This window comes from Podarcis filfolensis, assembly GCF_964270895.1.
Source record: "Podarcis filfolensis genome assembly, chromosome: 13".
NCBI lineage: Eukaryota > Metazoa > Chordata > Lepidosauria > Squamata > Lacertidae > Podarcis > Podarcis filfolensis.
In genome coordinates, this window is record NC_139615.1 from 9,852,303 (window position 1) to 9,865,703 (window position 13,401).

The 13,401-nt window shown below is 41.4% G+C and overlaps 1 protein-coding gene across 1 annotated transcript; it reads left to right on the plus strand.

Moving 5' to 3' along the window:
- Nucleotides 1-5,993: 5,993 nt before the first annotated feature.
- On the plus strand, nucleotides 5,994-6,893 carry LOC310747306 (vomeronasal type-2 receptor 26-like; the record flags this gene model as incomplete). The annotated part of the gene is made up of 1 exon (XM_083581672.1): nucleotides 5,994-6,893. The coding sequence occupies one exon, from the start codon at nucleotides 5,994-5,996 to the stop codon at nucleotides 6,891-6,893; it is 900 nt and encodes a 299-aa protein (XP_083437798.1).
- Between the last annotated feature and the right edge of the window lie 6,508 nt (nucleotides 6,894-13,401).

Genomic DNA, 13,401 nt, shown 5'->3' on the forward strand with positions numbered 1-13,401 from the left:
ACCTAGACTGGTTCATATACAACAATCCTGAACGCACTGCACTGGCTTCCTGTGAGCTACTGAATACAGGACATTGACATTGGCTTCATAGGCAAAAATAACTGAGAACACATTAACTAAAAATGTTCCTCCCCTTAAAAATCAAGACAGTCCTTTCCCAAAGTATGATGTTAATCAACATTGTTCATTTTCAGAGGCTAATTGAAAAAGTGTTTTCTTGCTTTGTTCTGGCATTTGTCATCTGTCACTTCGGAGCCTTATATAGTGGTGTCATCATTGTGTTATTCTTCTGCATTGTTGTATTTCATTTTAGTTGTTTTAAATAGTGCTGGTACAGTATTTTATATTTTACTGATATTTTATATGATTTGGTTTATAGTGTTCAGAGAAGAATAGAATGTACAATCTAATGGAGATCTTCAGGATTTCCCAGGAAATCTTCCTGAGAAAGTTCTTAATAGGTAGAGAATCAACCGCTCCCTACAATCATTACAAAGCTTACAGATCAAAAGTACATGGTCAACAATTTCTATCACTCCCACCTTGGAGTTTTGCTTAATCATCCACTTAGTATATTAACATGAGCCATTATAAATGCTCCCCTATTCTTCTTTTTTTTAAAAAATAATATTTATTAAATTTTCCACTTTAACAATCCAATAAAATCAAATTATACATATTATTCAACCATCAAACAGTCCAAATATTAGGCCAAATAATAAAAAGATATTGGAGGTATCTTCCCATGTTCTGAGGTCGGGGGTGGTTCTGATCATCTCATACTTCTGCTGCTTTCATAATTTTCATGATAGTTCCCATAAATCATTCCGATGTTAATACTTATTACATTTCACAGCCTCTGAACAAGCAAGATAAAACAAAACAATATATTCTGTGTGGAATTTACATCCCGAGTTCCCTCTGTATGTTCACGATGTCTCTTCACAAAATGATGTTTCCACCAAGCCAGTCCAAAAATCTTCTCAACTTGGGCAGCAGCCAAGTCAGTCCAGATAAAATCAAAGCAAGGCATCTGCCCAATGCTTTAAGACCAGCTGTCCTTCAAATGGTTAACCTGTCCAGGGAAGGTTTTGCCATATAAAACTGGGAATGCAAATATTAAGTAAGATATTAAAAGGCTCTGCATTTAATTTGACAAGCTGATCTACTTTCGGTCATGGCCGCTCGTTGGAGCTGCGTCATTCCGATTCTAATTCCAGGCAAACTTCCCAAGGTTATTTTTTGCATCTCTCCAGTCTTTCTGCAAATCAAAGTTGGGAAACTCTTTATCCTCTTCCAAATATATCTGCAGCTGAATACTTTGAACTTGGTTTTCCACCTTTGAATAATTGTTCTTTCCACACAGTTAATGCCTATTAGAATCATATTATATCACCAAATACACCACCTCTCCAGTCTCGCTTGCTATAAATAATCAGGCAGTTGGTTCTTTCAGAGGAGGATTTTGCCATATAACATAGCAAAACTAAATATAATAACAAAGGAGGCTCAACCCCCCCTTTCAGTTCCAACATACCAAGTCAACATAGATGTTTATCCTTTTTTGGTTCGAATCCTTTTTAGCACCTCAGTGGATGAATTAATTAGAAGAGTAGTTTCTTCCCCTTCGCTCAGATCATGTCCAAAACTTAAATCCAGTTTTTCATCTTAAGAACTGGAAGCTTGCTGCTAAATGGAGGCGACTTTGGAGAGTTGCCAAGAAAGGTTCCAGGCTTTCCACCCAGCTGCCCCCAGCCCCTCCTTCTGAATTTGGGGCCAGGTGTTGGGCGATCTGCGGATGAGCTGCCACTCCCCAGCCTGAGGTGTGTAGGGTGGCTGATTATTCCCTTCTCAGCCTCTGATTCCGGAACGTACGGCAGTGATGGAATTCAGCAATCCTCCATCGCAGCTCGCCGGAAGCTCCTCCTCCAAATGCTCCCCTATTCTTCAATACAATCAATATGTACAAGAATGAAGCTGCGATGATGCCATAATCATAATAAATATCAACAGAAAACATGGAGCAAGGTTATCTGTGTTTTCCTATATAAGCTGGAGTTGGTGCTGTCCCTAAACCTGGTAAACTTGGCATACAGATTCAATATATATTCAATATTTTTAGTGTGCATGCGTGCACGTGTTTATATTTGAATAAATTGGAGTATCAGGAGTTCTTGTTTCCACTTGGAAATGTTTGGCTTTTGCTTTTTCCAGATTTCATATGGTTCATTTGAACCAGCCATAAATGATGGAACCAAGTTCCCTTCCTTTTACCGCATGGTCCCCAATGAAGACCTTCAGTATCAGGGAATTATCCGGTTACTTGTGCATTTCAGATGGAAATGGGTTGGGCTCATCACTCCAGCTAATGAAGCTGGGGAACGTTTCTTACAGACAATTGAGCCAATGCTTTTCAAGAATGGAATCTGTTCGGCATTCACAGAAAGATTTAAACACAATATACATTATAACAGTAACTTACTAGAAATGCTGGAGGACTCAAGGATTTTGTTTCCAACTTTCACAACCAGCAGAGCCAAAGCAATTCTTCTATATGGAGAAAGTAGAACTAGTATATGGTTGTCAAGTGCTTTAAGCATGATGGAGTTTACTCAGCTACTATTTCCTCAAAAGAAGTCACGTGAAGGAAAAGTATGGATTACAACTACCCAAATTGATTTCATATTATATAGCCTTCAAAAAAAAATTAATGTTAAAATACGAATGCTCCATGGTGCAATATCCTTTGCAATTCACTCCAAGGAGATTCACAACTTTCAATACTTTCTTCAGAGTGTATACCCTCATTGGACAGAGACAGATGGTTTTATCCAAGATTTCTGGGAAGATGCATTCAGTTGTTCACTTCCAAATTCCACTCTCTCAGAAACCATGTGTACTGGAGAGGAGATGCTGGAGAGCCTTCCTGCACCATTTTTTGAAATGAGCATGACTGGCCACAGCTACAGTGTTTATAATGCTGTCTATGCTTTGGCACATGTCTTAAATAGCATGCACTTGGCAGCAGTCATCTGCAAATGGAGAGGTGCTAGGGGAAGACTCTCTCCTCAATATGTAGAACCTTGGCAGGTATTGTTCTCTGTTACAAAGCATTCACTGCATTGGTACATTATGATAGTTGGCATTTAATCATCAGTAAAGAAATAAAAGAATAAAACTTTTATTAAAAATGAACCTTAAGTAAATTTATTGTATGAAAGATGGGAATTAGAATATTTCCTATAATGATACTAAACAGACTTTAGATGACACAGACTTTCAGAAGCAACAGACTACAAACAAGTACCTCCTTCACACTGCAAACCCCTCCGTTTTCTCCAAATATCCCTCCTCACTTCTCTCTGTCTCTCTTACCTCTCCAGTTACCCAGTGGTGTAAGATTGGGGGCCCCGGGCGCATAATTCTGAGCAAGTAGAACCAGGACCCCAACCCCAGGCACTGGCTTTTTCAGGGATCTTCATATCCAAAAGAAAACAGAAGAGCAGCCCATCAGGGAGCTGCCACTGCCTGGGCACGTCCTGGAAGGCCCCATCCCCAACTCCTCATCTTTCCCTGTCTGTCAACCACCAGGGGTTTCTGGCCTCACTGGTAGGTCCCCAGAAGAGGCTAGCAATTGTGTGATCACCATCTCAAGACCCTCCCCAATTCTCTCTGTCTCTCTTACCTGTCCAGTTACCCAGTGGTGTAAGGTTGGGGGCCTGGGGCCCATTGGCTCTGGGCACATAATTCTAAGGGAGAACAACCAGGACCCCAACACCAGGCACTGGCTATTGCAGGGATCCTCATATCCAAGAGAAAACAGAAGAGCAGCCCACCAGGGAGCTGCCACTACCTGGGCACATCTTGGAAGGCCCTGTCCCCAGCTCATCATCTTTCCCTGTCTGCCAATCACCAGGGGTTTCTGGCCTCACTGGTAGGTCCCCAGAAGAGGCTAGCAACTGTTTGATCACTGTCTCTAGACCCTGAGTTTCTCCCTTCTCCTCTTCTGCCTTTGAGTCTGGATTTCAGTCTGCCACAGCCTCTTCCTGCTCCCTTAACCCTGTTGCCTTTTCTGCTTCTGACACCTCTTCCTCCCAGTCTGCTCCCTCTTCTGCCACTGACCACTCCTTTTTATCCCACCACCAATCCCCTGGCTCTGAGCCCCCTTTCCTTGGGGCGTCCCTTTCGGGTTCTCCAGCTGCTGCTTCCTACCACTCTTCTGCATCCAACATCCAATCATGCTCAAATCCACTCTATAAACTATGGAAAGGTCCAGTCCGATGTTCTCATGTTGCATTCCTATCTTTTGAGAACATAAGTTCCCATCTCTTCTCTTACATGACTTCTCAAATTCCATCCCTTTCTTGGATACAGACAAAGGCTGGTCTCAGGCAAGCAGGACTAAGGTCTCTCCATCTTGATGCAAGTCTGTTGAATGTTGAATTGGCACTGATTCATTATTTCCTACTCCTCCTGTATGCGCAACTAAAATATGGATGCTCTTCGTTGTGAACTGAAGTGTTCAACTTTGATTCTCTTTCCACTTAGCTCCACTCATTCCTGCAGAGAATCACATTCAACAACAGTGCTGGGGATGAAATTACATTAAATGAATATGGAGAGTTAGCAGCTGGCTTTGATATTACCAACTTGGTCACTTTCCCAAATAATTCCTATGTCAGAATCAAAGTGGGCAGGTTGGATCCTCAAGCCCCTCCAGGTGAAGAGCTCACCATTAATGAAGACAGAATCAAATGGAACAGACGCTTCACTAAGGTATGGGAATACTGACATCTTCTTAAGTTTGTATGATGCTTAGAACAGCAGCTTTTTACCCCACTGTATGTGCCACTTGTGTACCTACGGATCATTTCACGCTATTAGTCCTCCTATTTACTATTAAATCACCTGATATTGGATATTGGATAAATTCCTCAAAACAATATCATAGTATTAAACTATTCCTATCTCTTTGCATAGGTGCCACCGCTTTCTGTATGTAATGCCAAGTGCCATCCTGGTTACGGGAAGAAAAAGAAGGAGGGAGAGAAGTTTTGCTGCTATGATTGTGATCCATGTCCAGAAGGAATGATTTCAAATGAAAAAGGTTAGAGATGACATCTTAAGATAATGAAGAACCTCTGGGCTCCTGGCAATTTTCTTGACATTAAACTGCAGCAGGAGAGAAGGCTTAAATTAACAGATGTGTTCTTCTCATTGTTTATAGATAACATCAATATATTTTAATCTTTAAAACATCTTGAAGATTTCTTTTTTAAGCGGAAGCTAATATATTTTACCTCCAACTTCTACAAAATTTGGGTGGAATAGAAGTGGTGTTTTCTCCTCTAAGAATTAGGTTGTTTGACAATAGGGTGAAACTCTTATCAAACTCACTTTTCTGAGATCCAAAAATTTCAGCTGTAATGCATTTCTCATTTTGTTGTACTGTTTATGTGGCTCTAAGAAAAAGCAGGGAGACAATAAAGAAAAAAAAGACGTTACCCATGTAGAAAATTCCAGAATTGATACACAACTTTTATTTTTGATACACCTAGTACAAAAGCATTTTGACTTGAAGCTCGTATACATTCTGACGTAGAAAACACTATACAGTGGTGCCGCGCAAGACGAAATTAATCCGTTCCGCGAGTCTCTTCGTCTTGCGGTTTTTTCGTCTTGCGAAGCACGGCTATTAGCGGCTTAGCGGCTTAGCGGCTATTAGCGGCTTAGCGGCTTACAGGCTTTAAGAAAAAGGAAACAAACTCGCAAGAACTCACAAGACGTTTCGTCTTGCGAAGCAAGCCCATAGGGAAAACCGTTTAGCGAAGCGATGCAAAAACCGAAAAACCCTTTCGTCTTGCGTATTTTTCGTTTTGCGAGGCATTCGTCTTGCGGGGCACCACTGTACTAAATGGACTAGTGATGAGGGAATTCTTAAGAATACTTTTGGTTGCTTCAAATTGTCACACACTGTTTGTGTATTTTCAGACATGGATACATGTGTCAGTTGCCCAGCAGATCAGTATCCAAACAGCGGCCAGGATCTATGCATTCCTAAGATTCCAAACTTCCTAGCCTTTGATGAAATCTTGGCCATTCTTTCAACTTCCTCTGCACTTTTATTCTCTCTGATCACAATTCTAGTGCTAGGCATCTTCATTAAGCATCGCAATACAGCCATAGTCAAAGCCAACAACCGAAGTCTCACCTATGGTCTCCTTATCTCCCTCCTCTTGTGTTTCCTCTCTTCTTTGTTGTTCATTGGAAAACCTAATATGGTGACTTGCCTTCTCCGACAAACTGCTTTTGGCATTGTCTTCTCTGTGGCCCTCTCCAGCATCTTAGCCAAAACCATATTGGTGGTTTTGGCATTCATGGCTACCAAACCAGGATCCAATATGAGGAAATGGGTAGGCAAAGAACTGGCTTATTCCATTGTCTTTTCCTGCTCCATTGTTCAAGTAGGAATCTGTGTCCTCTGGCTGGCAACCTCTCCCCCATTTCCAGATGTGGACATGCACTCAATGCCTGAAGAAATCATATTTCTATGTAATGAAGGGTCAGTCTCCATGTTCTATTGTGTTTTGGGCTACATGGGCTTCCTGGCCACTTTCAGCTTCACGGTGGCCTTCTTAGCCAGGAAGTTGCCTGACAGCTTCAATGAAGCCAAATTCATCACCTTCAGCATGCTGGTCTTCTGCAGTGTTTGGCTCTCCTTCATTCCAACCTACCTGAGCACCAGAGGAAAATACATGGTGGCTGTGGAGATCTTCTCCATCTTGGCTTCTGGTGCTGGGTTACTGGCTTGCATTTTTCCCCCTAAATGCTACATTATTGTGTTGAGGCCTGACCTGAACAACAAAGAGCAGCTAACACAAAGAAAGGTATAAATGACAGTGGAATTTGTGGTTCTGTTGAGTCTTATGGACTTGGTGGCGGGTATCACTTTCCGAGTTCCTGCTCTGGATCTTTGTAGAGTTTGCTCCTTAACTGTTTTGACTGCCAAAGATGTCCCAAAGGCAATGGGTTCAGATTTTTCCTCAGGTTCTAGTCCCAAAGCATTTTTCACAAATGAGTAATGCTGTAAAGCAGTGGAGGTTTAGGTTCAAAATTTCCATCTGCTAGGTGGGCTCCCTTCCTAGGTTTACGAGACCCATCTGCCCCTCATTTCCCTCTACAGCACCTGCAGTAGCCACCTTTTTAAGCACTGGGCCCACTTTTGCTCTTATCTGCTATGTCCTGTCTTTGCATGCAGAGAAATTCCCTAACAGACTGAGGATTTGAGGCCCATTGGCTGCCCTCACCTAGTTTAGGGAGCCAGCCAGTTGTATCTGATTCATGGGATGTGGCTGATGTTGCAAGCTGACAATTTCTAGGAGCCACAGGTGAGAACTGAGTGAAGGTGGGGATCAGAGATAGACAAACTACCCCAGAAGGAGCACAACTTGGTCCCCGCTAGAGTTACTACCCCTCCCTAACACTCCATACACCCCTGTCATGTATTAAAGGTAAAGGGACCCCTGACCATGAGGTCCAGTCATGACTGACTCTGGGGTTGCGGCGCTCATCTTGCTTTACTGGCCGAGGGAGCCGGCGTACAGCTTCCGGGTCATGTGGCCAGCATGACTAACCGCTTCTGGCAAACCAGAGCAGTGCACGGAAACGGCATTTACCTTTCTGCCGGAGCAGTACCTATTTATCTACTGGCACTTTGACGTGCTTAGGAACTGCTAGGGTGGCAGGAGCTGGGACCGAGCAATGGGAGCTCACCCCGTCGCCGGAATTCGAACCGCCGACCTTCCAATCAGCAAGCCCTAGACTCTGTGGTTTAACCCACAGCACCACCCGCGTCCCTTAAACATTGCTGCCTCTCCGCGTCGGGGAATGGAACCCCGGTCTCCCGCGTGACAGGCGGGGATACTTACCACTATACTAACCTGTCATGTCTTACTGTATATTTAAAGCAAATGGAATCTTAATAGCAAAACTTTCAGCCTTTTCATTTGGAAATGGTTAAGTTCAGTTGATCAATGTTCTACATGTACTGTATAAATAATTGTGAATAAAAAGTCTCTTATCAATTACTTCATGGTATCTACAAATTCATTTGAAGACAAAAAAAGTGTACCAGAAACAAAAAACATTGTGAAATAGTTAAGGGCTCTACATTCTTTATCTCTCACCCAAAAAGCAGCAGAGTAATAGAAGAAGGAGAAGTTTAAAACAGCCATTTCCCTTGTTTTTTTAAATCGTTTTAAGAAAGAAAATGAGCAGAGATATGCAACAATATCTGGAGGAAAACACATTGGATATTACTAACACTAATAGGACAAACCTTTTATTTCTGAATTATACTTCTAACCAGTTTGAAAGAGAGGTCTCAGAGAATATCTCAAGTCAGCCCATTTTTAAGAATACAGATGTGTTGTTTCTAAAGTTGATTCTAAATTTCTGTTATAATAATTTTTATTAATTTTCAATTACCATCCAATAATAGCATCATTAAAACAATATCAAATTGTAATACTAATACCAAGCACTCAAATACTGAATCATATAATTTAGGTGCCCCTCCCCACATGCTAGATGATTTCCTTTATTTCTGAATTCCAAAATCTTATTAATTTCTATTATATTCCAGTCAAAAAAATAATCCCTTATACAACAACTGCAATATTAATATTTTCTATTTGTATTGACACATTGATTCATAGAACTGCAAATGAGGCACTCAAACTACATCCTTGTTCTTCCAATGTGTAGCAGATATGCTGTCCATAGTGTTTCTTCCAGTCCTTCTAAAATGTTGTGTCTATTGTGACAGAAATGTTAGTTCCACAAGTATTTCTTTTTACTTTTTTCTCCTGCCAGCAAATGGATAAATAACAGCTGCCTCTGACTGGCTGTGGTTCCAGGAGGGAGAGTTTAAAAGGAGCCGATTTCAAGGGAGATGGGGTTAGACTGTGGTTAAGAGTGGGGTTGAGTTGAGGTGGTTGAGGAGTGAGGTTGGGAGTTAGGTAGGGACATAGGATAGGAGTGTGGAGGAGGGAGAGTTGGTTCTGGAATAAAACATCCACTCCGAGTGTACAGTGAAGGACTGAGTGTATTGTCCTGCAGGAGTAATAGAACCAAATTTTGCTGGGAGACTGAGGGTGAGACAGGAGAAGGAGGAGCTGAAAGAGATGAGTCTACTTAGGTCTCAAACTAATCTGGAGGGGAGAGACTCTTCTGAGGAAAGAAGAGACTTCCAAATCCCAGTGAAGGAAGGGGGGATGAGCCCTTAAGACTATTACTGAAAGTACCTCAGGAGCTGCATTTGTTAAAGGGGTGGGTAAATGAAGGAGAGTACCGCCTTAGAAAGGAACCGAGCTATAAAGCCCAACCTCAGAAACTAATTGAAGTGAACTAGCATATTATTATTGCTGAAGTAACCTAAGTTTCTCGACTTATATTATACTACCTTGCTTTAAAAAATAAATCGTTATTGTTTATTTGAAGAACACCTGCTTGAGACTCCAACTTTTTGGTTATCCCCCTCACAAAGATCCCTCACAGGATATGCTGGGATTGTTAGGGGTTTTTTTTAAAGCCTTCGGGTAAAAAGTTGTTCGGTGAGGTGGGAGCAATATATTAAAGAGAGAGCAGGCACATGGACGTGAGCAGTAACTGAGGCGCCAAGCTTGGCGCATCCATCTTTTCCAAGTTCTTGCTGTTCCCCATCATGCCTTGTGTGCATCTGATATCCCATTGATGCTATAATCCAGTGCCCCCACTTCTTGATAAGGCAAGGATGCTATCCAGAATTGCTGCCACCCTTCAGTTAATGTGATGGCAAACCATGTCTGATCAGTGTTACATAGGTGGGAGAGTGCAGGATGCTCCAGTACTAACAAATTTGGAAGTAGGGAAAGGATGGGGCCATTTCAACTCAATCCTGCTGAGCTTGTAGGTTCATTCCTTGCCTATGATTTTGTGATATTACACATATAATTACATTGGCAGATCCAGCTTCCTGTCTACCAGCTGCAGTAATAGATGCTTTTGGATTCTCTATCTGTGGTCTGGATTCAGACCGTTCCTGCTAGGCTGGAAAAAAAACAGTGAACACAGCTTTTTTACTGGAAGCCGAATCACAGGCCAAAGCGATGCAGTGACTTTTGGAAACTGTGGGATAACTGCTTCTCCCAGGGCATGATGGGAAATATCAACAGTTGCAGGAATGAAGGATCCAGCACCATATATGGACAGGAAAACATCATGGGGGGAAATTGTCACATGCAGGAAGAAATAAGGATTACACTTAGAGTTCCTCAATTGAAACTTTATAAATTACCTAATATACTAACACAAATAGAAATCAGAAGACTAGCTGTTATCTAACAGATTGCTATATGTAGATGGAATGCAATGGAAGTTATTAACATAGTGGAACACAGAAGTAATGAAGAAGAATGAAGCCATCAAATTTAGCATGCAAGGGGAAACGTTTAATTAAATCATATAATTGACATTTGAATAATTGGCATTCATAATTGCATTAATTAGATAAAATTGGTATTGTTATATTGAGGTCGCTATTGGAACAATATTGGTAAATCAATAAAAATATATATTTAAAAATTAATAATAGTTATATTTTGGCAGTTCCCCTACTGCTGATGCGCCATAGAATCCAAAAACACTGGGGGACTTCCGGGTTGGCGCCTCCGGCAATGGCGGAGCTCCTCCGATCAGGAGAAACTTGCTCCGTGAAAAGCAGGGTCTGACTGCCATGGCGAAGGCGGAGACCCATAGAAATCACAAGCGGGAGAAGCTTGTGAACCTGGGATTCAGCTGGCACCTTTTGCGCCTCCCCTACTCGCGGGGAAACCCTGTTTTGGGGATCCGGAGCGATGTGGGGTGAGTGGCGAGGTGCTTTGAATCGACTGCTTTTTTCACGGAATGAAGCCGCTTTGCTGTTGCCGGAGAGTGCTGACTTTTTCCTGTGGACAATTGGATTTTAAACAACTACCCGTGAGTAAAACAGAAAATTGGATCTTTAAATACCTTAATACCTTAATTTGACACTGAAGCGGGAAGGTCATAAACAGGAAGTCCGCCTTCCGCTTTTTTAAATAGACTGAAGCAAAGACGCCACAAGCTAAAGTCTTTGAAAGTTTTTGGTAAAGGATTAAACTTCCATCTGTTTAAAATACAAAAACCCCCTTGGAAGCAAGCAGGAGAAGAGGGGGGAAATTTTGCACCTAGTGAGCCTGCAGGAGAAAGTGAGAAATCAAATTACCACTGCTCTGAACCTGGCAACGGGCTGCCAGAGGACGTTTGGGGAGAGTTCATTGACAGAACGGATTTGACAGCTAGCTTAATAAGAGCAAGATACTGTTTCCATTGTCCTTTTCTGCGTTTAAAAAGGAGGAAAAGTAACTCAAAACTGAAACTATCTTTAATGCTTGAGTTGTGCTTGAAAGAACTGATACAAGTGGAGACTGTTTCCCCCTAGAGGGGGCTTTTGAAACTGTTACAGGAGATCTCCAGCTGCAAGATAAGGATTCTGAGAACCAGAGATTGACCTTGGACCATTTAAAAATGTTGACAGGAGAAGCCATTGTGACTGTTTTATGTAAGATAAGCCGCTCGCTGGAACAGCTTCATAAATAGACGGATGACATGACTTTTAAAGTTGACAATTTGGAACAGAAAGTGACTAAAGTCAAAAAGCGAGCAACAACATAGAAATAATTCAGGATTTGGTACAGGAATCTACTTCGGCAGGACAAATGGTGGAGGAGAAGGAGGAGAAGGGGAAAGCTGCTGTTGTTGAACATAAAGTAATACAAGCGGGATCCTTAGCTTTACAGAAGCAAAGTGAGGACTATAAGTTGAGGCCTTTTATGAATGAATCTAGAAAAAGTCAGATTTTGAGGTTAGGACCCCGGCTTGGACTGAAGAAGGAAAGTTGGAAAGAACCCTCTATGCAGGGATTAACTGACTTTTGGGACTTGGACTTGGGTTGGGAGGAGATTGAAGTTTTGGGGGCCTTTGGATTTGGAAGGATTTTGAAATATGTCCTGAAATACTTTAGGGATCTTAGTTTCAACTATGGAAATTTGGCTGACCTGTCCAGAAGGAATAAAAGTATCGTTAGGTTGGAGTCTCCCCGAGATTTGATCTTTAGCATCAAAGAATATGAAGAAGACCTGCAGAAGGGACTTGGAAAAGAGTTAAGAGCCTCGGACATAAGATCTCCAGGTTGATGGACTATATGGAGTGGACGGAAAGGACTGGCAGAATCCGAAACCAGGGAGAGGAGATGGTGGAAGAAGATTGGAAAATTTAAAGTATATATATATAGAAATATGGTAAAACTAATGAGTGATAGAAAAACGGTGGAATGATATTCTATGGACTTAGCAGAAATGTTATAAGGAGTTAAGCATATATAAGTATTCTAGTTTTAACGGAAAATAAGGTTTTAAAAAAATATGTTATTTACAATATGATAGAAAATGGAGAAAGATGGAAAGGATTTGCTGAAAAAATTATTAGAAATGGAATACAAAAAGGGAGGTGAGAGGAGGTCGAGGAAACAAGGGAATGAAAGATAGAGAATGGAAAAGGGATGATGTATGTATGTTTTTAAATTGTTTTTGTTTTTGTTTTATTTAGGGTTAGGGTTAGGGAGTGGGTTTTGGTTAGTTTAATTTGATGTGTTTAGTTTAATGGGTTTGGGTTGTGTTTTGTGCTGTTTGTATATTGTTTTGTATTGTGTTTTTTCTCTTTTGTTTTTTTCTCTTGTCTTCTTTTCTTTTCTTTTCCTTTTTTGTAATCTTTAAAAGCAATAAATATTATTTTAAAAAAATAGAATCCAAAAACACTGCACAAGTGATTCTCTCCCATATCATTACTCAAATTATAATAATCAAACACCTCACTGAACCGCCAAATGCCACAGTGTAAAAAAAGAATCAACAAGCAAGCCTGAAATGATTATAAGCTCCTCTGTGCTCCATAGACAACTAGGCAGGGCTCTGTTACTTATCAGTTATCAGTTTCCCTCTTTCATATCAAACTACTGCATCTTATTTGGTATCCAAGGCATTCTGTTGTGACAATCTTCAAGCTAACAATAAGGTGGATACATGTCCTTTAAAGTGCCAAATTGACAGGGTCAGCTGCCACCCAATTTGTCTTGTTCAGATCAGGTGGAGGAGAGGACTAATACTGTCGAGAGCAGCAGGGGAGTCCATGCAGACAAGGGTGTTTGCCATCAGGATGTTCCTCCTGCTGCTTCTGCTGCTCCCCAATATAGTGTCCCAAGGACAAAGCGCTCAATGCGCAACAAATAAGCCTGTTCATGTTCCACACGAGTGGTATGAGCCAGGTGACCTGGTCATTGGTGCA